General features: G+C 38.2%; 2 protein-coding genes across 5 annotated transcripts; one reads left to right on the top strand and one right to left on the bottom strand.

Annotated features, from left to right (window-relative positions):
- The first annotated feature begins 22 nt into the window (after window positions 1-22).
- On the top strand, window positions 23-26,654 carry Ubr3 (Ubr3 ubiquitin ligase). The gene is made up of 28 exons (XM_071703381.1): window positions 23-1,082; window positions 2,972-3,185; window positions 3,423-3,551; window positions 3,964-4,229; window positions 4,362-4,606; window positions 4,713-4,830; window positions 4,932-5,338; window positions 5,432-5,587; window positions 16,663-16,844; window positions 16,934-17,073; window positions 17,187-17,329; window positions 17,518-17,684; window positions 17,756-17,999; window positions 18,258-18,414; window positions 18,662-18,892; window positions 19,030-19,185; window positions 19,417-19,577; window positions 19,702-20,161; window positions 20,333-20,478; window positions 20,562-20,708; window positions 21,287-21,595; window positions 21,817-22,045; window positions 22,215-22,430; window positions 22,554-22,822; window positions 23,126-23,482; window positions 23,747-23,878; window positions 23,989-24,128; window positions 24,343-26,654. Exons 1-28 carry the CDS (start codon window positions 839-841, stop codon window positions 24,458-24,460), a joined length of 5,883 nt encoding a protein of 1,960 aa, XP_071559482.1. The 5' UTR covers window positions 23-838; the 3' UTR covers window positions 24,461-26,654.
- On the bottom strand, window positions 5,917-15,133 carry Orion (chemokine-like protein orion). Of its 4 annotated transcripts, none has more exons than XM_071703386.1 (9): window positions 12,040-12,122; window positions 10,117-10,725; window positions 9,664-9,805; window positions 8,929-9,069; window positions 8,587-8,804; window positions 8,008-8,228; window positions 7,609-7,847; window positions 7,342-7,471; window positions 5,917-7,250 (listed from the first exon to the last, which is right to left on the bottom strand). In XM_071703386.1, exons 2-9 carry the CDS (start codon window positions 10,621-10,623, stop codon window positions 6,917-6,919), a joined length of 1,932 nt encoding a protein of 643 aa, XP_071559487.1. In that variant the 5' UTR covers window positions 10,624-10,725; window positions 12,040-12,122; the 3' UTR covers window positions 5,917-6,916. The 4 variants fall into 4 exon arrangements, with proteins under 4 accessions (XP_071559487.1, XP_071559485.1, XP_071559486.1 ...); XM_071703384.1 differs by having other exon boundaries at window positions 11,791-12,114; XM_071703385.1 differs by having other exon boundaries at window positions 11,885-12,114.
- Window positions 26,655-27,252: the final 598 nt, after the last annotated feature.

Genomic DNA, 27,252 nt, shown 5'->3' with positions numbered 1-27,252 from the left:
TCACCACGTCGATAAGGCAGACCGGTCAGCGATCGTCGAGCCTCGTACCTCGTACTGCTCGTAGCAAATCGGAGTGGACGCGCCAGTGGGACTGTCTGAGTGTCTGAAGTCCCACATCGTTTTTCGGTCATCGGTATCCTCGTCTCTTCATATCCTTCTCCGCGAGACGGTCGATCGGTACGGTTCTCGCGATCGTTGATCGTCGATCCGCCGATACGTTGCTTCGCTCCTCTCGCGTGGCATTCGTGTCCGTCTCGTCTCGTCTCGTCTCGCGATTCGCCCTGTATCGTCACCGTCGCTGTACCGCGCTGTGCCGTGCCGTGTCGTGTCGTCTCGTCTCGTCGCAACGAGCGCAATTTTGCCCGCTGGGCGCGATCAGCTTCGTCAACCGGGTGCAATCGTCGCACACTCCCCCCCCCCCTCCCCCGCGGGTGTCTCGTTCTTCCCGAAGCGGAGGCGGCTGAGGAAATCGTCCGTGCGTTCAAGTCGTCGTGGCGCCGTGAACGTTAACGTCAGTTAACGTTAACGGGAAGGGGGCGAGGGGGGAGCCCCGAGCTCGGAGTCGCCGACTTCGTCATGCCGTCGGTCACGGCCGCGACAACGACGACGGCGACGACGACGACGACGACGGTGTTCTCCGGATCGGGAGGAGCGGCGTTTTCCCGCTGCTGATATGGGGCCACTGACCGAGCGTTTGGTCCTGGTCCGCGGACCCTCCCTCGAAAATAAGTAAAAAAAAAAAAAAAACAGTCTCCGAGCGGGTCTATATAAGGAGATCGTGAAGGCGACGAAGGCGACGACGTCTTTTTCCAAGGGTAAGACGACGAGCGGGGTCAGGATGGCCTCGACCTCCAGCAGCACGTCGCCCGACGTCCAGGTGCTGATGGGCAAGGGCAAGCGCGGAGCGGCGGCCTACATCAGCCTGACCACTGGCCGGGACACCGGCGGCTGCCCGCCGTACCTCAACGAGCTGCTGGACGTCCTGCTGAATCCCAGCAAGCCCATCGACGACTGGGAGACCATCGACTGGTGCAAGTGGCTCATGGCTGGTGGCCGGACACCCGACGAGTTCGCCAGTACAGGTGGATATCAGCGATGAAATGGTCCTGCGACGGGCAGAATGGGTGGCTTGTGACGAAATTAATAGCTCTATGAATTATGTTTCTATTGTTAAATAGGTAACACGAAGCGGTTAATACAAGGAACATAGTTTGCCAATACAGAATATGCATCCTGCAAAAAATTTGCATTGTTTTGCAGAAGGCTTCTGTCTGTTGTTGACATTTATTATTTTATTTATTGAATGTCGACCGAAGTGTCGACACAGCAGGTGGAACAAGATTGTTTTTGCGATAAATGTTTACATGCAGCTCGAAACAAATTGCTAATATCGTGTAAAAAATATTTATCGACTCGTTGAGAAAATTTATATACTTTTGTTATAAATCAGAATTTAACTGACATTTTACTTAGAATTTATAAGTATCGTCAGAAAATCCAAAACGATAAAATTATTTTTACAAACAGCAATTTAGCATTCGATTTTTGTCACAATAAATAATACAGATTTAATTTACGATATCGTATATGGAGTGCCTAAAAGAGTTAAGGTCAAATTTATATAACGCGTTATGTGGTCAAATAGATATGGAAAATAGCCAGAACTGTAAGAGATCAATGATACCTCAGAATGCTATAACTGTCGTTAAGTAAACCTTTGATTTCTTAATTTCTCAGATAAACCGTTGACTCCGGAAATGTCTGGTATTGTTTATACTACTCCACTTTTTGACCTATTGGGTAAATGTATTTTGCCCATTATAATCACAAATTTAAAGCCACATTGAAAAGAAAGAGTCAAACATTGGAATGAATAATACTGACAAAATTAAAATGGTTTAAAGGCTGTGAAATGTGTAGACAAAAATTAAAAATTAGTTTCCAAGATCGGGGACTCATCTAAAGACTAATAAAATCCATGAGAACAAGATTTTGCTGGTAAATAATTAATTTTTTGTATCTGTTTAAAAAGAGTAATTCCTAGACGTTAAGAATCTTTTTCTTCTATCGAAATATCTTGAAACTTTGCATAAATTCGCTGTCATTCTTTTTAAACGTCTTGTATTTGATAGAAACATTTACAACTATTATTATATAATAGTTTAAGTATCGGCGTTTTGTCCACTATACTATGAATTTTCCACAACGTTTAGATATAGAAAGAACTTGTAAACGTAGTTAATTTTACAGCAAAATAATGCAATCTTACGACAAAATTATATAAATATCAAGAATTACTACTGGTTACAGTTACAGGCGCTTATATTTCTTATTATAATAAATGTTTTCACACTTTGCTTCGTATACCTTATTTGCAATGTTGCAGTTTTATAAACTGTACGCGCAGATATAAATATACAGAATTTGCGTATTTGGCAGCACTAATTTTTCAGATAAACATATAGTCACAAGAAGACAAGTATAGAATTGCAACTATAGTCGATGACGTTAGCTTAACTTGTGTTACAAAAATCATATTGAGTTTCTGTTCCAAACTGTTACATAAGGGCATTTTTATGCATTGAAACATTAATTTTTATAAATTCGTTATTATACGTATATAAGTAAGAAATATGTTAAGCAACTTATAATTACAACATCATTTAGATTACTTATTACTATTCATATCTGTGTATAGAAACTATAGAACATTAAGAAGAATTTAATTATTCCTCAGAATAGTCTTTCTCTTTCTGGAAGCAAAGTATTTTTTTATTTTTTTTCTCATATTAGATTTTACAGATTAATTTTATTAATATACTTTAATAAAATAGCGAAAACATTTAGAAACTTGATGACAATTACAGAAATGTATATTGTAAAATTACACTCCAAAGCGACAATAATTGTATTATGACAGTAAATTAGAACTGTGCTTTTGTTTATTAATTAAATTCTTACTTTTTTTCAGTACGCAGTTACGATAATGCTACCACCTGCGGTCTGGTGTGGACACCAAACTTTGTAGCGTATCGCTGTCGCACATGCGGCATATCTCCCTGTATGTCCTTGTGTACCGAGTGTTTCAAGAAGGGAAATCACTATCGTCACGACTTCAACATGTTTCTCAGCCAAGCAGGTGGTGCATGCGATTGTGGCGATACGTCTGTGATGAAGGAGACTGGGTAAGATGATTAACACGAGTAAATTCCATACAATAGTCGGAAATCTGCGGGATATACTGAAATCATCTTGATTTCGAGAAAATTTCAATTTTCTTTAAACATTACTAATTCTCTCCCTTTTTCTCTGTTGTAAGATTTATCTCGGGGATATTTCCGCAGATTTCTTTATGCGATTCTTTATCGAATACTTTATGAATTATTTTTCTTTATCGCTGACTGTCGTTTTTTGTCTTACAGATTTTGTGATAGGCACGGGCCAAACGCTGCTGTAAATAAATCAGTCGCACCATCTAATCTGATGTGCGTAGCCGAGGCGATGATGCCCAGAATTATTCTTCGACTTATACAACATTTACGTGAAAATTGGTACGTTTATTACATTATACTCCGGCGAAAGTTATTATCGACTTCTTGAGTGATGAGTTTGTAGCACAAAGTAGGTCTTTCTTTAAACTTAGAATGTAAAAGAACTGTATCTGACCTTTTGCTCCCTCTCTTCCCACATGATGTAAACTGATATGCATATTTCGGAGTATGCATATCTTAAAATTGCATAATTTGTGCTGCTCTTAGAATTAAAATGACCATATCTTAGAAACGAAATTTTTTCAGATCTATGTTTACTTGGACTTTTAATTCTAAGACGTAGAATGTGCCTGTAAATTTGTGCTTGAATTATCTTTCAAGATTTTTAATTCAGAAGAATATTGGAATAAAATTGTAACATATGTTAATAATAATAATTCTAATGATTGATTATTGTTTTGCTTATTTTTAGTAAAATGGGGGTGCCAGATTACAGAGGTGCTATACACGAGGCAGACGCTTACTTGACCATGTTGCTCGACTTGAACAACATGGGCGCATTAATGAGGCACGTTATGACGTCAGCTCTCACGAATCCGCAAAAGTACCGAGGTCTCATGGATCCCTCCGTATTAACGGGACAATCGGAGTACGACAGCTATTGTCAGGATAGCAACAAAATATATCAGCATGCTGTGAAATCGCTACCAAATCCTGAACCTCCGGACGAATATAAAGGTAAGTAGTATAATTAATATTGCAATATGGACAATTTCACGATAATTTCGTTATCAGTAATGATTTTTACAATAAAATAATTTGCACTAGTATATTCGACTTAATGACATGATTAATTTTTTTTTTAAATAGAATGCGTGTCACTTCAAGAGCACTTAGAACACACCACATTCTTGGAAGAACTGATGTTCTGGACCGTTGCTTACGAGTTTCCGCAGAAATTGGTCTGTCTGCTCTTGAACATGTTGCCGGATCCCGATTACAAGGAGGCTTTAACTCGCGCCTTTGTGTTACACTACAGCAGGATCTCAATGATGCTCGAACGTTCCACGGATCCCGACACGTTGAGCAATAGAGTTGTGCACGTTAGCGTACAGGTATTTACCTCGTTAAATTTTATTTAAGAAATAATATGTACGGCAAATTTTCATTTACGATTTCTTTATATTTTTGGTATTAATCGTCAACTTTTATACTTTTCAGCTGTTTAGTAACGAGAAGCTGGCATTAAGGATGGTTGATCAATTGAAGTTATTACACGTTATGGTTATTAGTTTAAAATACATGATGAGCAAAATACTCATTCAAAATACCTTGCACGGTACGTACGAGTCTTCTTTTAAGATGAAATAAAAATGGACTTAAAATGTAAACTCAAACGGAGCAGTAAGATTGAAAGGAAGATTTATTTTTGTACTTCAGATCCAGATAAGAACTTCCATTATGTCGTGGATTGCGGACGTCAAGTGATGAAGGAGCACTGTTACTGGCCATTGGTTTCCGACTTGAACAACGTGCTCTCGCATAAGCCGGTCGCCGTTAGATTCATGAGCGATAATACTCTCCTAGAAATGTGGTTTGACTTCCTGTCTATGTTTCAAGGCATGAATGTCAATCAGAGAGAATTAAGTCAGCATGTCGAGTTCGAGCCCAACACCTATTACGCGGCGTTCAGCGCCGAGCTGGAAGCCAGCGCGTATCCAATGTGGGCCTTGGTGTCGCATCTCCGTGGGCCTGAAAGTGCGTCATTAAGCCGACAAGTGCTCAGCTTCTGCCTCACAGCCCTGCAGGATTGGCTCGATGCCGTGAATTATACGGATCCGAATGTGGTGAGTGCAACTCTTTTCCATATTACATTGTACCTCAATGCATTTATAATTTATACGTTCTTCTTCATCGTTTTTTTTTTTTTTTTTTTTCAGAGTGATAGTTTGCAAGTATCGTTTCATCTACCGCTTCATCGGTATCTCGCGGTGTTCATGTGCCAAGCGATCCGACAGCAGGGAGCAACTCTGCACGAATTATTGCCGCCCACGGATATGCTGCATCTTCTCATGATGCATCCGCTGCGAGTGCAGGTGAGTGCACATTTTTCTTTCCGTCCTAATTAATCCTTTGCGGACGCACAATCCAAAACTTGTCAAAAGCAGCTCTTCGAGTTTTCTTAAAATCGAAGACCTTTAATTTCTAAATGTAATGCTCCTTATAGAACTTTTGCACCAATATACGAATTATTTGATATTCGATCAGACTGTTTATTTATTTAAATAATTAGATTAATAGAAATACGATTGAAATACTTTGGTCCGCAAAGGGTTAATGGTCTCGAGATGAATGAGGGATTCCTTGTCGACTTCATGCATATCTATGATACATTACTTCCAAACAGTCAGCACATATGCAGATATAGACTTCGTCATTATGACAATTTATTTTGAAAGACATATACATTAATTGTCACATAAGGAAAACTGAAGAAAAAATTGATCGACGTACAATATTACGTACAAAAATATTACGAACTCAGTTACGAAAATTCCAAATAATGTCTATTATGAAATTATAAACTAAATCTGAGAGATGGTTTATAATACAATTTTATATAAAGTCGCGATATGGTAAAAAAAATCATTGTACGATACTCTTTTCTAATCTTAATCTTAAATCTAAAATGAAATATTTTCTTACATCATAATCTTTTGGAATCTCTTAAATCTGATATATATGTGTGTGTGTATATATGTATATATATTTTTTTTATGGTAACCAAATCGCACTGCAAAGAAAACGGCAGCATTGTGCCGTCACAAATATTTATCTACAATATTTCTAAATTCAATATGAGATTCGTTAAATATATCGTAAATCTTAAAAAAGTTTTCACTAATATTACTGAGAGATAATTAATAATGAGTATAACAAGTTTAATAAAAAATCTATACGTAATATTACAGAGAGTACAAGACTTAAATATTATTGTTAATTGCATAAGAAATGTTCGGTTTTACGTCAGAGATTCTGCATTTTCAATTAAGTAATTTTCAAGGAGACAAGGTATACGTAGTTAAAAAAGATTACTCGGAATTAGAAGTCATTTTCGTAATCACACTTCGATCGAATGTAAAATAGAATCTAAGAATGGAAAGGGTTAAAGATAATAAAAGATTATGTTTCGTATCTCGAATGTTAGATAAATTCCAATATCAATTTTTTTCGTTTTGTGCTTTATTAAAAAATTTCAATTTTTTTCTACAGCTGAAACATTCGAAAGTGTTAACACATTTCGTATGCAATAACTCGATACATATCTTCGTTTTTTACCTCGATACGTATATTGAGGTCCTTGGCAAATCACAGGTTCTTTAATTATTATTTCGATAAAATATTCAAAAAATACGAAAAGGGTTCTACGAAGCTTTTATCTCATTCGGAGTTTCGAGAACCGGCGGTGCCGGTGGCAGATCGATCTGTAGGTGGGGCGCGAAATCGTAGGTGGTCAATTTCAATGCGACGAATCCGCCTGAGCCCTTTCGACCCTTGTGAAAGATACCGGCGCCCGAGAGCGGTACCGGCGGATTCGGGGTGACCGGTTGAACGTCGATGAAGGGAATCGTGCTTTGTGCGGCGTCCTTGCGTCGATCGCTCGGTGCGAAGTTCAAGTATTGATTCTCCCCGGAGTCTGGTACGTTCAGCAAGGAATTGCGAATCGGTATGTCGGGTTCGGTGTATGTCAACTCGGTTCTAAAAACATGGACATACGATCAATGGACAGTGTTATCGCGCGCGGAAAAATTAAGTCTCACTGCCATGCTAAGAAGGGAGTAAACCTCACCTGCTAGTAACGTCATTGCTGTGCCAGAAGCTCTTTTCCTTAGGTTGAATTAACAATCCGGATGTGAAGTTAAACGGAGATATCATTATTTCCAAATTCAGACGGCTACCAACCATTCGGAACCGGATACCTGAAACAGATTTTAAATATTATAATGTTTATCGAATTTTTTTTTTAAAGAACGCTTTATATTTTATATCGGATAGATGCGCGTTGCACATTCGCATAAAATTTACGTGCTAAGATTTCAAAAGATTTCATTTTTACCTGTCAAAAGATGATCTTGCAATGACAACAGATTGTCGAGGTCCAAAGCGCGTTTTTCCCATTCCATTTTATGGTAGTCGATGCCGTTCATAATGTTAGGGTCCATGATTGAAAAGGCATCGACTGATTGCCATTCGATTGTGGATGCATTAATCGCCCCACGTGGAAGTAACTGACCCTCTTGAATTTGTATATGAATAACTCGGTTTATCTTCTTCAATCTCACTCCTGTTATGACCCTATAAGTAAATAGGTGTTATACCTTCAACCCATCTTTGATATAAATTACTTTCTATTGGTACTATTACGTTCTATTGAATTTTATGAATTCTATTAATCTTATTAAATTTGAGATTTGTTCTGTTGATCTCTATTACTCAAGCTATTTGATATTCTTACTTATTGTGCGAGATATCGGACACGACGGATCGAAGACTGAAATATCGGTCGGAACTCGAATTTTGATCGTCGCAGTAGCAAAAACAGTAGCTGCAATGCCAGAAAAGCCACCGCCACCAGCTGTCGACTTTAATCGTATCTCTAGAACACGACTTTGCGTTTCCATAATGAAGACCATTTTCATAGTCGATATAATCGTATCGCCTACTACTGTTTCTGTCCTAGAATGCGAAAAAGTTTAAATTAGTGATTGATAAATTACGTTACATTACTTTTTAAAGTGCGAAATAGGTTCCTTAAGTCCGTAGTGTTTTATTCATGATATTTTTTCTATTTCCTAATAAATTATTTTTTAAATTTTGAGATTCTAATTTTATTGTAACTTCAATTGTTTTTATTTTAATTTTAATCCCTTCGATACTAAATTTAATTTTACAATTAATTATTTTTCTGAGTTGTACAATTTAATTTTTACTTTTCAACAGTGCACAATTTATAATTTTTTCGGGATTGCTTTTCTTTTAGTCGTTTTAGTTTCCAATTCTTTGAACAGAATATGTTCCATTAAAAAATACTTACCGAGGGGCAGATCCACATGTCGGAATCAATGTATTCACAATTCAATATCTTTCCATTACATTGATGTTGTTTCGCGCAAAATTGATTCTGATAGCAACCGTACACCTTACTGTATCCATAATAAGCGCAGTTCTCTTTGCACGTGGCTTGGGTGTTTAAATCCACTTCGTTTACGATAAAGCCTTGGAATAGTTGTTTCAGCTCGGTATAGGTTTCATCTAAATAAAAACCGGTAACGTGTATGCAAACTATGTACATCCAGTTGCAAATCATATAAACTATCGATATCTTTGCGACGTATATATCTGTATAATTTAATTATCTTTATTTAGAAGACTTTACCTAACTTGTGCACATTCGGATCGCATCTCCAAAGACTTCTTGGGGCAAAGGCCATCGCGGTTTTCACGGCTCTCAACGTCTCGGATGTCCTTATCGCGTATTGATGTTTCAGCGTCTGTATTTCCTCGTTAAAGTTACTGCCTGTATTTAAAAGATTTATAAGGATTAGATATATTCGAATCGATAATCGCATTCGACTATCTTTTTCGATTCGCGACGCGTGCAACTAATTTTTTTTTATTATTATCTCATTTATTTCTTAATCTTTGTCAATTCCCCGATTTTGGATGGCTTCTGGTTCGTATTACGTTGTGTTATGTAAAATGTATGCATTGTGTAACGTATACATTTGTATACATAACACAACGTAATATACCATAATATCATAACAAAATATAACAAGACAGAAAGCAAAGTTCTATTCTGTTCTAAAGTATCCATGGTCGTTAAGCGTGTAAATATTTGACTTCTGAGTTTAAACTCCGAACAGAAACATAAATATAAACATAAACGTTAGCCCTTTTAGATACTTCAAATTTAATCTTTAACGTCGAGAGTGTCTTTACAAATTGTTATCAGCTTCAAGTTTTAATTTGTGATATCTATATATGCAATCTATTTCATTCACAACCTCGCGAAAAAAAGATTGATCTCAATCGCTCCGTGCAGATCGCGCGACGAAAATACTGTATGTAGGACGCCGTATATTTAAACGTGATCGTCGGTACCACGTACCTTCATCAAACAGACGTAATAGCATATATGAGAATTGAATCATAGTGTAACCCTTGATCTCCGTCAGCGCTACGGCATTATACAAATTGTACAGCAGTTGCTGCGACGATTGCATCTCATTGCACATTTGGTTCGACGCTTCCTGCACATACAAGAATACTTTGCAAACCTTTCGAAGACGAATATATGTTATTTTGCGATCGGGAATGAACGCATCGCTCTGTGATATTTAAATTCTCCGCAGGTGCCACGAATTTTCTTGGACCTACGAAAATGACTTTAAGCCTCGACTAAAAGCCTTAAGTTATTAGTATCTGCTTGCTGTAAACAAGTATTTATCTCGCTCCAATAGAGACGACCGTAGAGAAGACCGTATCTTGAGGGGAAAAAAAATGTTTTCTCTGAAAAATATCATCTGTGGAGATACAATCTTTGCGGCCGTCTGTTAGGTACCTGATACGCCGCGATGAACAACTTTTCGTTGACGATCAGAGTCGCGATACGGTCGAGCGCTCTCGGGATCGCAGCGTTCGGATCCCGCAGGATCGTCTCGGCGAAATTCGTCAGCTGTTTCGCGTTGACCGGCGCGTTCAGGTCGACAATTTCGCGCTGCATCTGCCGGAACACCCCGTACAGGCCGTTGACGCTCTCGATCTCGTTCTGGGCCCGGGCCCAAAGCCACAGGGAGCCCAAGGAGCTCAGGTAGCTCTCCCGATCCCGGGGGAATCGCTCGTCCAACTGGTTGCCGAATCTTTTGTACGCCTTGATCAGATGCAGGTACTTATCCCGCGCCTCGACGTTCGTCCATTTCTGTTGATTGGCCAGATCGGTCCTCAGCTCCTTCTCCAGGTTTAACAAAGTCTGCCTGGCCAAGTCGATTGGCGACGCGTCATTCTTGATCGCGGCGAAGGCTGCCACAGCCAACGCGCCCAGTGTCAGCAAGCATGTGAAGTGTCTCATTCTCGTAGTCGAACCTTCGCCGATGACTCACTCGCTTTGCTTGCAGTCCGCTCGGCAGGATTTCAATTCTCCTCTTTGTTTATCTTCTCGACGAGTCTTGATCTGAAGACACGAAGACGAAAATCCAGAATCGTATTTTAAATTGTTTTTTTTTTGTTTTTACTGCTATTATTAACGCGTGAATGTATTATTTCGTTATTAGTATTCAATACTGATTCTTGTCGTTCATTTTATCCTACGTTAATATTTAATTCAACTTCAATTCTATATCCTCAACGACAGCAATCCGCAAAATAAATTCGAACGACCTTTTCGCGTCAGCGAGCTCGTCATCAACTGAGCGGGAAGATGTATACAATCGTGATCGCAGGGGGGGTCGTGACACGAGAGAAGAGAGAGAGAGAGGCGACGGCGGCTCTTAATGACGCGTTAATGCATGATCTAGAGCGGCTAGGAACTACTGGGTGACACTGTTTTTCTCCGGCGAACGGTATGGTTAAATAACCACTCCTGTTACACGCGAGATAACAACGTGGAATATTTCGCGAACGCGAACGCTCTTTTTTCCCCCCGTGTTCTCCGTCTCTCTTTGTCCTTCGTGATTTCCGCTCACGCTCTAAGATACAGTTTCAGGAAACTGAAGCTTGTAATATTGGACGATGATCGCGAGTAAAAAAGCGTTAATCAACGTTTCTTATTAATCCAATCCTAGGAATTAAAATCGTCGCGTGTTAATGCGAATATGAGAATCGAGAGTTCAAGCATAAAGTTGAGGAAAATAAACTTATACCAGTATTCTATTCGTTGAAGAAATAGTTTTCAAATATCAATTACTAATGTCCATCTCTGCCGATACTTATAGATTAACTTTAATGTTGATTTAACTTACTTTTTATCTCTTTTTCTAATTTTTAGAACTAAAAAGAGATAAAAAGTAAGTTAAACTGAAATTAAAGTTAATCTGCATTGATATAAATGAACATAAGCAGGGAATGACAAAAGATATTTGCTAGACAACAAGAATTCTGAAGGATGCAACGTTCTATCTAAAAGATTCTCAAATGCTTTTAGCATTTATCTAATCGTTAAAATGATAAAACAGCTTTTGGAAAGAGACAAAAAATATCCAAAAGTATCACTATAGAGACTTCACAATATTTCAGATACTTTGCAGATGTTTCTCAGATGCTTTTTGAAGTTCAAATCGCGATCCCTTGACGACACACGCGTTCAAACAATTTGCATTTAGAACACGCTTTACACGATTTCCATTCCGATTCGTTTAGTCCTTTCGATCGTCACAATCCATCGGGAGTGAGAGACGAAATTTTGCTGGTAAATTCGCCGACGAAGCACCTTCGCGTGGCACAGTTGGTCGCGTATCCACGGAATGCGGGTAACAAGCCCCGCTCTTACTTTTTCGGGATCAGCGAGTAAGAGCAACACTGCCGTGTGGCCGACCGCGCTCGACTGGGTCTCGCATTATGCGTCAATGTCTCTTGCCCACCTCTGGTCTCTCCCCCCACGTTATTCACATCAGTCCTTTATGATGTTGTGTATTCTCCGTGCGCATGTTCCGCGCGCCCTCCTCTCGTCCCACCCGGTACATACGCACTCGGAGAAGAGAGATGTAGCAGACGCGAGAGGCATTACTCGCGCGGAAATTGGTCTCGCGATTGTTGCTTGGGAGAATTTCAAGTGCTAAATAGGAAAATATTTAAGTGCCAGATGAAAAGAGTCACTTTTATACGTTACATGGAAAGTTAATGCAGAAATATTGTCATTTGAGATTGCCACTTATCGAAACTTTTCCACGTGTAGCTTTGCGATTAAAACTCGTATTGACATTCTGCCAAAGTCTGGTGACAGTTTTGTTTGGTCGTTCTCGCTCGTCTGAAGCTCAGTCTTGCAAAAAGCTGTTGACTTTCAGTCGCTGGCGCTACTCAACGCCTTCGCGTTTCGGGAAATCTTAGTTCTAGATCGGGAGAACGTGTAGCCATATATCAAGTCCACTATTTCAGAAAAATGGAGATTACAAAGAGCCGCGGAGAACTGCAAATTAAAATCACGATTGAATTTATATCCGTAATTCTTCCTTCTTCTGCTTTCAAGACGAACTTAGCGTACGGTCGTAAGCGACGATTTGGAAATGAGCGCTAAATTACAATCCATACATTTCTGATCGTCATTTAACGCAAGTGACTCGCGCTAATTCACTGATTCGTGTTATTTGTCGCGGCGTATCCGGGGTAATCGAGTAATGGAGAATTTCCGTCGACATCACGATTTCCCTTTTCTTTCTTCGGATAATAACGTCGAAATAAAATCGCGGCGGGGGCCGATGCGACTCGGTCACTTGATCCAAAGTGCGATACCATTTCTCGGTACCTAACGCCCGCTGCCTGCCGCTTAATGGACATACAGCGGGGTTCCTGTTACGATGTTATCGGACCACGGCTCGCTCGTAACACGGGATCCCCAAGCTCGTCAATTCAACGTATCGAATGCGCTCTCGCTTTCTGCGCTCTGTCGCCTGAAATCTAAATTCCCGCTTACCGTCGACCACGATGAGACTCGTGACTATAATTTCTGTATTACAATTTGTATGTGACGTGACTTCTCTAAACCGGCACGAGATCACGCAGGCAACGTGCGGATGACAGTCCTTCCTGTTCATCACGTTATCTTGCTGTTCTTTAGACGCTTTCTGCGAGTCTTTGTTATTATTCACACGCGTACCTGAGCGTGCATAATTGTCACCCTTTATCTGCTGCATAAAAAATAATAAATTGTGCAAGATATAAAGATGAAAAAGGAAATGACGTAACATATAAAAAACATAATGATAAAATGAGATGAGAAAATATAATATAAGTGTATAATAATTGAATAAAACAAGCTTCACAAATCATGTAATAAATAGCAAACTGAAAGCGACAGATTATAAAGCGGATGTGCAGAAAAAAATTAAGAAATTTATATTTATAATTACATGTAGTAATAAAATAAAATAATAGTAATAATATGTGATAGATGTAGCGACACATGATAAAGCGGAAGACATTTTTTACCTGTTTAGAATGATTCATACGCATCTGCAATATTTTTAACAGTCGAGGAGCGGTATTTATTTGTTTATTACGACACACATTCTTCTCATATAGCTGAAGGAATATTTAATTCATTTCTTGTGCCTCAAGGTATTCAGGTTGCAATAAACGATCGTTTTCATGGAATGTGAACACGGAAAATCTTGTTAAATTGAGTTTTGTTTAGAAGAAATTATTCCGTTTGATATTTCTGATAGGCACTAATAATTTAAATTATCACAATATTAAAAAAATGCTAAATTCGTGAGAGATGAGATGTTATTACGGATAGCTACAAAAATTCCGTCGAAGAACGAAACAAAGCGAGCGGATGAATCACGTTCATTCTTTCCAGGAACCGCAGTTGGCTCTTAAGCCACGTAGATATTTGTTTAGATTATTAGCGCTAATACTAATAAAGAGGGCAACAATGTCCATTGTTGCTTTTGAAAAATATCCACGCAAAATCAGAGCTAAACTGTTTAAAGAAAAGTTTGTTTAAAAATAAAGCCATTCTAAACCGACGCCGGTATTGACGATATTCTTTCTCTGAGGAATGAAACGAAGCCACGAATCAATATAATTCTTTCAAGGGGAGGATACTTAATTGGAAGCTACGTTTATTCTCGTCTAAGCTGTCTAATATCAGCCCAGGAAACCCATCTCTTCTCGCACACACGCCGAGCATCCTACCTGCATCTGATTGGCCAGGAGCACGAGGATGCTCCTGTTGTACACCTGTTGCTCGGACGGCACCATGAGCCTGTGCATCGACTTCAGGACGTCCGGCAGTTCTCCCAGTCTCGGCGACACGCAGGTCTTGGCGAACTGCACCATCGTGTACTTCTCATACTTGTCCGGATTGTTCGAGTACATCTCGAAGAGCTTGTACAGCCCCTGCACCTGGCCGACGTAGTGGTCAAGCTCTCTCAGGCTGTTGTCGAGCCAGCTCTGCATAGGAAGTTGCTGCAGCAGTTGCGTCAGAATTATGTCAGCCTTGTTCTCCATCCGCTCCTGGTGCTCGTCGATCTGCTTGGAGATGTGGTTCATCTGCTTGAGCAGCTCGCGCTCCATCATCTTCATGAACACGAGGTTCTCGCCGGGCAGCTTGTCGGCGGGGAGACGCTGAGCGATCAAGTCCCAGGACTCCATCACCTCCGTCACCGCCTGGTTGCCCAGTCTGATTAGGTCGATCGCGTCGTTCAGGCCGACGCCGAAGGCGCAGCCGGCGCACGCCAGGACGACGAGCAGGGCTAGCTCTGCTGGACGGTGCCTGGCCATTTGGATGAAAGCGGGGAAAACGACGCAATGACCAAGACCAAGACCAAGCCGACGAAGACCAAGATGTCGGGTGGATGGGCGCGCACGCACTCGCCGTCTGCGATTGGCGACGCCAACACACGCCAACACGCCGGGGACTGAACGACTGCAGCCGTTCACTCGGCTTGGAAGCTGGCACTCGGACGGGGCGACCGTTATGGGCCGAGAACGGGTAGGGGGTATTGCACCCGCGGCTATGAATGGAGCTGGTCTGTTCGTTTCATTTTGCGCCTCCTCTCTTCTCGCCGGTAGCGAACACACATGTGACCCTTTGTTCCCGCAATTACGACGAAATCGGGGAAGAGAGGAGGGGGGCGACAAGGGCGGAGGCAAGGGCGAAGGAAAGTTTAGCTACGAGGAACGAACCTTCTGTTAGCGAATCCCGATTGCCTCCACCACTTCTACACCGTTTTCGCTGTAGGTCTGTTCGTTGCGGTTGCGCTACGTTACACTGTCCGCATGTAAAATAGGCATATAATTGTAATGTTGGAGAGAAGAGGGAAAAATGGAAGATACGAGAAGTTCAGTCACGTGGAAAGTAAAATGTAAAGCTGCTACGCGTGAAAGGGTCCGAGATATGTTTCCCTAAAAATGTAATGATATTAACATCAGATATTCTGTTATGTTGTATATATATTATTTATTTATATTTATATTTATATATTTTTTTACATTATTTGGGGTGGCAATGTGGTCCAGTGGTAAAGCCCCAGACACCACGAAGAACCGGGTTCGAGTCCTGATCGCAGATTTTTAATATTTTAAACTGCATCCTCCCCTCCCCTGCACGAGAAATTAATGGAGACTTTCTTGCGGAGAAACTGGGCTCCGTCTTTCGGAAGAGACGTTAAGTCGCTGATTCAAACATAGCTGCCAACTGCTGTGTATATCCCTTCCATTTGCCACCACGATAGGATGCTGTGGGCCAATCACCCGCACATCTGAATTTAAATCAATTACTGAGACCTAGGAAGTCCTATGTTCCACTTAGGAATTAAAGGAATCAGTTATCATCATTATTACATTATTTTATTTGATATGTATAATACATATCTAATATGTATAATATAAGTAAATATGTAAAAATACATATATTGTACGTACCTAATTGAATAATATAATGTTATATTAATTACTACATTCATTAGCAAAGGAGAGTCAAAGGAAAAGAATTGTCAACCTATTTTATAAATTTATCAAACACAACTAGAATCGGTCTACTGGGCTTTAAAATTTATTTCATATGTTTACATAAGAATATTATATGACATGCTCTTATGTAAGTTTGTGTGCGGTTGGCTTAAATGCTGTGTGTCATTCGAGATATGAAGAGATTAAATTTATATCTTCCATCAAAAAGTATTTTGCAAACGCAATTTAGTGACGTTGATGTACATATATCCAGAGATGAATGAAGGTCAGCTAGATATTTTGCTCGACAGCTTTATAAGGATGTTTCTAACAATCTGTGATGTTACAGTCGCTACACACTATAGCTACAATAATATATCATGATTGTATAAATTTTTATGGAGAGTTACAGAATATCCAGTGCAAGATATTTTATCATTGACATTGATCGTGTATGTAATATAATAAATAACATTTCTTTGCGTATTTCTATTTTCAGGTGGCCTTCTATGAGATTCTGAATGGATTGTGGGTTCGCAATGGATTACAAATAAAGGGCCAGGCAATGACCTACATACAGTGCAACTTCTGCAACTCCATGGTGGACGCGGATCTGTATCTGTTGCAAATATGCGCCACGAAATTACTGCCGGATGTCTTTCTGAAAACCGTCATCGAAAAGTAATATCCTCTTTCTCGTTTTTTTTTGTTTTTTTTTTATTGAATCAATAATACAAATAATTTAACTTGTTAAAAAATGTTTAATGCAGATTTCACGTGAGGGAATGGATGAGTTTATGCCTGTATCATGCCCCACAAAATGAGTATCTCGAGGGCGAGCATGATACCCCGATGTTGGAAAGCTGCCTAACATTCTTGGCTACGTTGGTCAACGTCAGAACAAATCTCGGTGAGTTTCTGTCGGTTTTAATATAATAAATTTTATAATCCTGAAAATAATAGAATCGTTATTCATGCAAGAATACGATACATATTCAAACGTTTACATTTTTCTTGCATCAGGTTTATCGGATCCTGAAATGTCTCGTCTCGAAATGGTGACTTTATTGTGTATGGGTGATAAGACGCATAGTCAGTTGATGGAACTAATGCCGGAACGGTGTGGAACTACTCAGAACAGGGACTTTGAATCTGTTCTAGCCGATGTACGTTGATATATCTATCATGCCCATTTTAATTTCTAATTTTTATCTTTTTATATAAATTTCACTTATATACAACTTACTTTTTAATCGTTATACAATTTTTGTATTGGATATATACATGTATTTATTAATAAATTTTAAATGACATCGTTGATTTTGTTTTACTTAACGGCGTAATGTGTTTGTAGGTAGCGCAATATAGAGCTCCGAATCTTGAAGCAAGTGGCAATATGCAACAAGGTATGTACGGACCAAAGGCTCGCGTGTGGGACGAGTTGTTCGATCCTCTACATGTGCTATTGAGAGCGGTCCATAGAAGAGACTTTCAAGTATCCATGGATCGTTTCACAGAATAGTACGTATCGGCCAAACACACCTATCTTAAAATGTTTCATTCTGGACAAATATTATATTTTTCTATTGCAGTGTGAAGCAATCGGGCAAGCTGAAGAACGGCGCAACTCCCTGGCCACCATTTAGGCAACCGGCTCCGGTTTCGTCAGACTACGATGATCCTCGTATAGTCTTACGTTCCAGAGTTTTTCACGCTATGATCCTGATAATACTCTATAAGGCTGTGAATGGGCATAACATATCTGAACATGTTATGGCATTGGCTATTTATCTTTTGGAGATGGCAGTTATTACTGCGGAACCGCCAGATAAATCTGTAAGTGATTCTTTTGATAAATCAATTGATTTAAGCTTGCTTTGAGCAGTTTATTCTTTTTCTTACACGTAAATTATTACTTTGTGCAGTAAATAAAATAAATAATGATTTATTAGTGCATGTCTTATCTTGTTCGTTTGATTTTTAATGTTCTCTTACAGTATATCTTTTTTAAATCTATTGTATCTATTATTTAACACAGCAATATAATTATTAAGAAACGTTTATTAGTTTCGACTAATATATAATTATTTTCAGGTGAGTCCTTTGTGTCAATACACCGGTGGCACCTCTCGTGTGATAAAGGACATGGATTTGGCTGGTTGGTACGAAAGTGATAGCTTGTCCGAAAATCTGAGGACAGTGATACCTCGAGTGATTCTAGTCCAAGAGTCAGAGCCTAGCAGCTCAGATAGTGAGTATAATACGTTATAAATTTATCGAATTTCTATTGCCTCATTTTTTTTATATAATTTAATCGATTTATTTAATTTGAAAATACTGAAAACAAAAATAAAACGAAATATGTAACACAATGTAATAATATATTATAAATTGATGAAATTATTTAATATATTAATGTGTAATAATGATTTAGTGACATATATACTAATATATTTAGTATGATTTAACACATTGCTAATTTATTTAATAATGATTAGGCGAATTTGAGTGGGAGATTCAAGGAGAGATGAGCGAAGTGGCGACATCCCTGATGTTGAATGACGGCGCGGATGACGGCGCAGAGGAAGTATCTTTGGAAGTGTTGGGATTTTCTCTAGGCCCCGTTAGAGATGACAACGGTGTGTCGAGCGCAAGTGCATCATCCTTGCCGGCTTTACTACCGTCAGTCGAGAGTGCTACATCTCTGCCAGCACTACCTTCAACAAGTGGTTAGCAAGATTTTGATGTAGATTGTGTATATTGTAACGTTGAATATGTGTTTTTCAAAAATTGCTCAATATTGCTTATTTTTCTTATAAATGATTTATATAAAATATAATATCGTTACCGTTCTAAAACATTACAGTGGAGTATGATGTGGCAATTGTACCTGAAGACGGAATCGTCGCCATAGCTCGTAGTAACAGTGAGGATGACTTAACGATACCTTTGCAAAGAGCTTTGCCGCCATCCGGGGAAGAATCCATGGCTCTAGCAATCGAATCGCCTCCTTCACCAAATAGTACGTTTTTCAAACTTATAATTTTTTTTATCACTGAGCTTTATCACTGATGTAATAAAGGCAGCTTTCTCGAAAGTCATACTCGTTAGAACATCTCCTCGATTTTCTTTTTAAATTTTTATTGTTATACTTTATTCTGTTAAATTTAATTGCATATCAAACCTTCTATATGTAATATAATAATGATATTATATTCTATTTAATTTATAATGTGTTTTTAATAATAATTAGATGTAGTCGGCGGCCAGCCAGCATTACCACCCGCTCCTCAACGTCCAGCAGTTATGGCCGGAAACGAAATAGTCACAGCACAACCGGTTAATTACAGGGCTACAGAAATCGTTCCATCCACGTCGAATCCTCACAAACATTTTAAAAGGAGAGAGCCACAAGTAATATAACATACACTACCTCTAACAATATTTTACATTCTCTATACTTCTTGTAATATATATCTTAATATATTTATAGCTCGATTTAACTCATTGTTATAAAATATTCATTTACATCTTCCAGGGTGGACCAATGCAACCGCAATCTGTAAAAGTGGGAGAGAGCATAATCTCCTTGCTGTTAAAGCTACATTCTCAATTATCGGGCGTGCCAGACAGCTACAATCCCGAACAAAATGCAATGTCGGACAATGAAGCCAGTAGCAGCAGCAGCACTAGTGATAGCAGTAGTAGCTCTTCCACATCATCGTCGCCTAGTGAATCGCGAATTGGTGATGGACCGTTCTTCATATCGCAGCTACTTAGGAAAATAGCGGATTTAGACCCTATGTGTAAACAGACGATCATCGAGACTAGGAACAAATTGTGGCCCCGTATGCAGGAGTGCGAGGAGGATGAACAGCGCGAAAGGGAGACTCGTGAGCGGGAGGAACGACGAAGAAGGGCGAAGGAGAGGCAGCAGCAGGTGATGGCGGACTTCGCTAACAAGCAGAAGCAATTTATGGAGAAAACGATGAAGACCGGTAAATTATTTATTTTGTGTGTATATGCATGTGTATGTATAAATTATTACAAATATTTATAAAAGTTGTGACATTTGTAATATTTTATTGCACAACAGAAGTGTGAATTAGAAATTTATGGCACTCAGTCAATAAATTATATGAAATCCATTTTTTTTCTTGTTCTTACAGAAGAAGCAGGTGCATCCGGAATGGACTGGGATCAGGAGGAGAACGAGACTAAACTGACTAGTAAAAAGGAATACGACTGTGTGATATGTAATCAAACTACTCCCAGCAGTGAGGACAAACCGATGGGACTCGTTGTATTAGTTCAAGTAATGCTCTTATCTTTTGCCGCACGAAAAATATTTTTTATGTATTTGCGTGTTATATATATGTACGCATTTTTTCGATGTAGGCAACTAGCATTATTGGCCACGAACGACAACAATCGGATAGACTAGTTCTTCCCACGTCCGACGAAGATCCGCCTATACCGAGGAAAGATACCCGAGGCGCCCATTTCGACCACAGAATGGACGAGATGAATCGTTTATTCGATACGGTAAGCGAATAATATACTTACAGTACCTACATGTGTTTTATGTATTTTCTTCGATTCTTCAAAAAAATTTTTTCCATTTACTCTATCTTCTCTATTGTAACTAACACATTGTATGCCATACGGCGAGGTTCTAGAAGCATTATTTGACCTTTTTGTATCACACGGAACTGGATGTCTGCTGAATTGACCTTAATTTCCGACATTACCTTTTGCACACGAAAATTTGACGACCTGGACAGATGGACAAAGAAACATGAATCAACACACATTCTTGGCTCTGAAGAAAAAGATAAATATGTATGGTGACTAACAAAATTTAATCTAACGAGAAAAAAAAACAAAGCTCGTTTTATGGGTATCCTTCCTGTCAAATGTTGCTACATCCCGGATCTTATTTTAGCTTTACACTTTTAGTATATTTATGATGGTTAGATGATTTTAACTGAGGTAACGAGGTGAATCGATATTAAATGTTTAGTAAGATTTTTTGTAAAATATGTGTTCTTTACAAGCAGATGAAAAAAATAGGCATACAATGTCTTAACGTTAATTAATATTGTATATTTTTTATTTGGCAGTTGTCTTGGCTGCTCTCAGTTAATCTGGGATGGGAGGGTGGTGTCCATGTGCAAACGTGTGGTCATCATCTGCACCTGGACTGTTTGAAATCCTACCTAGAGTCCCTTCGTAGTCAGCAGCGGCAGCAAAGTTTAGCGGTGGAACGGGGCGAGTATCTGTGTCCGTTATGCCGACAATTAGCCAACTCTGTTTTGCCGCTGTCGCCGCAATTGGGCGAATGCTCGGCGATTGTGCGATCTCGTCATGCTTCCACGGAGACCATACTCGCGGATCTGAACACTTTTCTCAAAGAGATACAACGAAATCCTGTACGTATATAGTAACTTGTCCTTCCTTTCTTTTTAGCGATTTTTTTATTTATTATATTTTTAATTATTTATTTCAGTATATGTGCATTATTTTTACGTGCAATTACGTGCTTTAGTATTAACGTTTGATGATTACAGCTTATATGTTTTTAATTAGGATATATAGAGAATGGAGATATTATATAGAGGATGTACTTGCTGAATATATTTGTCGTTTCCAGGTCTCTTCGAATTTGGCAGTGGCGATGGGAAAGGCCATGGAAGATATGACGAGTTGCACGTATCTAAAGTATAAACAAAAGAACTGTAAACCTAGTCACCAAAGCTTGTTCCTTTTTGTAACCTCGGTAGCTCGAACTAACTTTGAGATTGAACTTGTACAACGCGGTGGATCGTTGTGCGTTCCACCACCTACTACAATACCTCTGACGCCTAAACGCGATTGTATAGGTACGTTAGTATTTCTTGATTCCGATTTACCAATCTATCCCATTTAGCTCTTCTGCCTTCTAATTTATTTACTGTACGCAATAACGCAGTACGTAGTTAGTGTATTCGTAATATCAATCTGTAAATATGAAGATTCTGACCAGGAAAAAAAAATGTATTACTTTTTCAGTCGCGCTTCTTCACGTTTTGGCGATGCACGCCCGCGTACTGACCACATGGCCAGTGCATCATGTATGGCAACAGCTATCTGGCATATCGCTGATGGGAGAATCGGCATCCTCGCTCGCCTTGACGCCGCACGAAAGACAGGTTCCTTTACTTCTGCGAGACCCGACCGCTATGCTCATTCAATTCATACTGCTGTTGCCGTTGCACTTGGACCAAAGTACGCACGTTTCAAGGATTTTTTTCTCGCACTCTACGTCGAAATAAATTATGTGGCGCATATTTCAGACACATTTAATCGTATACGAGTAACAAATTAATTAATATTCCCCTTTCTCCACAGCGTACTTTTCCGGCGTGGTAAAGGTCCTTTACAACTTGCTGTACTATCAAGTAATACTACAGGTAAGCTGTAACTTCTCGCGAGCAGAGCGAAATACGATCCTAAAGAGGAGATGCAGCTGCGCCACTACGCCTTCCGAGACCATACTGGCCGAGATTATCGAGTATTTCAGCGAAAGCGGACTCTATCCCGGCACGGACGACGACAAACCGTCCACTTCAGCCTCTCCCACTTATACTAGAGTGAAATCACACTGCGTCGAGCAACAAGTACGTTCTATAAATATAATACACCTTTTATCTAAACATGTTCTTTCACATTCTTCTAAAACTAGCATTTTACGAAATAATTTGTCACGCTTTATATGTCTCATTTTGTATAATACAACATTTAAGCGATAATAACATATTTTGGAAGGTGATATAAAATTTGTATTGCTTTGCGTAAACACAAATTGATTATTTCTAAGAGGGACTTTATTATACTAAGAGCACCTAAAATGTATTGATGTGATTCTTTTACAGGATATTACAGATGTATTTTAATTATTTCTATTTGATCGGTTTATTCAGATCCAGTCATTGTGCCTGCCGTTTTTGCGAGTGGCCGCATTGCTGCGTTATCATTTGTACGAGCAGCCGCTGCCGGTGATTAGAGCGTCGCAGAGCGAGTTTGTGAGACTGGTATATTATCTGGAGCTAGTCACGGAAGGCATGAGCTGGGACAGCTTCGACTCAACGGTAGCGCTAAATTGGCAGGAACCAGAAGCGAGTGTCTCGGTGCCTCTCTTCTGGTGCGATCAGTTGATCGCATTTCTCGCCAATTGGCGAGGCCACCAGCCGGCCCGGAACCTGATAATGGAGCAACACATATCGTGGCACGTGCCGAAGCTACTTAGTCTTCCAAGGGAATACGAAAAGATCTTCACGGTAAGAGCCAGTAATTAAAATACATTATACTCGTTGCATTTAAAAATATATTGCGAGCTCATTAATTCGACTAAAAGGAGAAAAAGGAAAGACGAGCCATGCAAAATGGTTATAGATAATAAAGTACGATATATAATATCTTAATCTAAACATTCTATAAATCAGCTTTTTCATGTATTATATATGTGTATTCACGTACTGTTACATTTATATATTGCTATTATTTGTATACTATTTTTATTCCTATGTTAATTCCTTTTTTAGTATTACCACGAGCGACAGTGCAGCCAGTGTCATTCTGTACCGCAGGAGATCAGCATCTGTTTGTTGTGCGGCACTATTGTCTGCCTTAAACAAAATTGTTGTAAACAGATGAACGTGTGTGAAGCTATTCAGGTGAGCGCAATTTATATGTACGAGAAAATGTGGGTAAGACCACATTCTTCTGCGAATTTCAGACTTCTAAATATTTTTTCGATTCTTACACTTTTTTATACTTTATCTAGCATTCAATTGACTGCGGAGGTGGAACTGGCATCTATCTCGTAGTGACCTCGACTTATATTATCGTGATACGCGGTCGGCGAGCATGTTTATGGGGATCTCTGTACCTCGACGACTTTGAGGAAGAAGATAGAGATCTAAAGTAAGTACGATTCATTGTAAGATACAGAATAAATAATATGAACAATAATATGATCAAGCATTAAGTTTGCCATTTTAATTTTCAAAATATTAAAAACAAGAATACATTTCGTTTAAGTTTCTTTCGTAATGAGTTACAAGTTAGTTTTTTAAAGAAGCAATAACTTATTTAGTATTTAATATTCTATTATTTACTATTACAAATAATCTTATAGACGTGGCAAGCCTCTGTACCTCAGCCAGGACAGGTACCAGCTTCTGGAGCAGCAATGGCTGGCACACAGATTCGACCATACGAAGAAAACATGGGTATGGCATCGCGACGCTCTGTGACCCATCACGATGCTGTCGCATGTTACTCGTCGCTCCTAATCTCAGAAACGAAGAAGACTCTCTCCCTCCCTTCCTCTCTCTATCTCACTCCCGCGACTTCCACAATTTATTCTCACACAAAAATGCCTCGCCCTTTCGCCGTAATGTCCATGCGCTTTAGAGACTAAAGGGAGATAGATCGTCCTTAGCGGATATTATATATTTATTATGCAATCGCCAGTAAGTAGTAGACATAAATGATGAATGAAAGTATTAAGAAAGAAGAACACTCGTCTGGGGGGAGGAAATAAATTTTGTTTATATAGTTGCGCGTAACGACTAATACGTACTAGATCTGTAGAAATTGTGTATGCTCTCAAATTTAAAAACCTGTACATTTTATTTAAATGTATACATAGAGTTTTCATTTTAATATTTCCATGTAATTGTCTCCGAAGTTAATGATTATTGAAAAGAAAAATTCAGATGAAAGTTACACATTTTTCTTTCGAATTATACGCCTGTATGGAGATCTTTATAGAGGAAAATTGAAATGAGATACCCTGTATATATACATATACATATATACATAAATACATATATATGTAAGCATATAAATTACATCTTAGTAATGAGAAAGAAGTACTTATCTAGTATGTAGTGTTTGTACCTTTTAGGAGAGGATGATATGTAAGTGATAATAATCAGAAAGAGGTAAGAGAAAACTTGTGTGTTGCTTCGAGCGGAAAGAAATTATTAATTTGGAAAATAGAAATAATTTTATATTCTTTCATTTTTCCTGCTTCGCCAGATGCTTCGCAGATATTTATAAAATAAAGTGAAGCTATTTTTAATTCTTTCTGTACGGTTTAGTTATATGAAATGAAAGCAAAAAATGCATCGAGAGCATTAATGTCAATATGTCAATGGAACATGATAACAAGCATGACAGACAAATTAATGGCTTCTCGTTTCAGAATATAGTGCAAAACTTTGATTTATCGCAAAATTAGAAAGATTAAAAAATAGAAAAATTCTTCATAAAATAAAATAAAATTATATCATAAAATTATACAGAGTATTATGAGTTTGGATTATCCGATGCCATAGACATGTAAAATATATATTCCTGTGTTGATTAATATATGTCTCATTTCTACAGATTATATATATGTAATCATATATAAATATGTAATCATATATCACATAATTTTCCACTTATAGGCAGAGGCATTTTGTTTTGCTCAAACTTTGATACGTTTTAATAAAATCAAATGTTAAATTTGTTTTTAATTAATATAAATTACTGAAAATATAAATAGATATATGAATTTGTTATTAGTTATTAAATTGTTAGACATAAAAATTATTCATAATTAAATTTTATATTGTATAAAAATGTTATAAATTTATCACATAAAAGTATTGTTAAATTTATTACATATAAACGTAAATATTTACTTATATAATTTATAATCTATAGCATCGGAAATCGAACATATATATCAATTTTTAATTTGGACATTTGTGTCATCTACGACAATCTGTTGTTTTATTATATTAATGTATACATAGTTGAATGCAATGTTGATTTGCGGCATATTGTTTGTTGCGAAGGAACAATTTGCATATGGATATTTTTGGAAAGCAGTAATTACATATATAGTATTCCACAACTTGTGCGCCTTTAATTTTAATGGTAGAACCTTCGAAAAACTGAATTAATTTTAATAAAAAGTAATATCTCTAGCTTTCGTGAATTAAATATTCTGAAAGCTAAATGGATATGATAATAATTTTGAGATTATACGAAAAGATATGTAACAAATTAGAAAAATCTGTTGTTGAAATCAAGATCGCAAATTGTGAGTCGTTCTGAATATACATCTCGGATTTCACGATACAGATCCGAATTTCTTAGGTATGATTTAAATATGTTTGCGAAATGAAATTTATTCTAGAGAAAATTTCTCCTCCTGTGCACTTTCGTACTGTACATATGTAATAATAACAGCTCGCTACGTATTTGCATTATTAGTCAATGCTCGAAATAAAATGATTTGTATATAACTATACGATTATTTTTAGGATTGTGCTTATAATGTAAGAGTCTATGATAAAATACGTACGATTTAAAAGAAATACCTGAGAGCTAATGAATTATTATAACTGTCGAATATGATCAATGTATAAATAAAAGCGATTCTATCCGGAACGTTATTTCATTATTTTCGTCGATCATTAGAAAATAGCATATTATTTGCTTCTTTAAATTAAGATATTTTCAAATTCCGAATACGACAAGTAGCAACTGCGACCTACGACCAATAATCTCCCGAGATTGTAAGTACAACTATACATCATTATTCACAGACCATAATAAAATTCCTTCCAATCGATTGTTATCGTCCATTTGTTTTGCTATTGAGCTCGAGACTGAGCTATTCAATACATGCGCATGCTCACTCGCGCGCACATATACACATCAACACAATATATTCTATGTTCCGCTATTTATATTATTATAATTTTTTAACCTTTAGAGGCCGGGGGTGGTCGAAATATCGACCACCCAAAAAACACAAGCTATTTGATGTTTTCAGGCAAAATTTGTGTGTTGAATAAGGGAAAAATAGTAAAAAAAAAAAGTCTTCAAGTTCTTTTCCCGGCCTCTAAAGGTTAATCAATTTTTTCATCTTCTTAGTAACCGTTATAAATATTTGTAATGAATTGAAAAAAACCTAAGCGATACAGACATAACACACATATTTTCTCTCTCTATCTCTCACTGCCGGTTTATCTCGTTCATGAAA

This window comes from Temnothorax nylanderi, unplaced genomic scaffold (genome assembly GCF_030848795.1).
Source record: "Temnothorax nylanderi isolate EJ_2023f unplaced genomic scaffold, tnyl_v1.0 TNYL_tig0035_pilon, whole genome shotgun sequence".
NCBI classification, from domain to species: Eukaryota; Metazoa; Arthropoda; class Insecta; order Hymenoptera; family Formicidae; genus Temnothorax; species Temnothorax nylanderi.
Note: the sequence above shows the minus strand (reverse complement) of the source record. Positions and strands in the feature narration are given on the sequence as shown.

Excerpts from the sequence above, each read along its gene's own strand:
- Ubr3 (XM_071703381.1), top strand. The coding sequence starts at position 839 with ATGGCCTCGACCTCCAGCAGCACGTCGCCCGACGTCCAGGTGCTGATG. Across the intron at positions 3,552-3,963 it reads CAACATTTACGTGAAAATTG|TAAAATGGGGGTGCCAGATT; the intron begins GTACGTTTATTA and ends GCTTATTTTTAG. Across the intron at positions 22,823-23,125 it reads CACACTGCGTCGAGCAACAA|ATCCAGTCATTGTGCCTGCC; the intron begins GTACGTTCTATA and ends CGGTTTATTCAG.
- Orion (XM_071703383.1), bottom strand. The coding sequence starts at position 14,993 with ATGGCCAGGCACCGTCCAGCAGAGCTAGCCCTGCTCGTCGTCCTGGCG. Across the intron at positions 9,806-14,405 it reads TCCTGGCCAATCAGATGCAG|GAAGCGTCGAACCAAATGTG; the intron begins GTAGGATGCTCG and ends TTGTATGTGCAG. Across the intron at positions 8,229-8,586 it reads ACATGTGGATCTGCCCCTCG|GACAGAAACAGTAGTAGGCG; the intron begins GTAAGTATTTTT and ends TTCGCATTCTAG.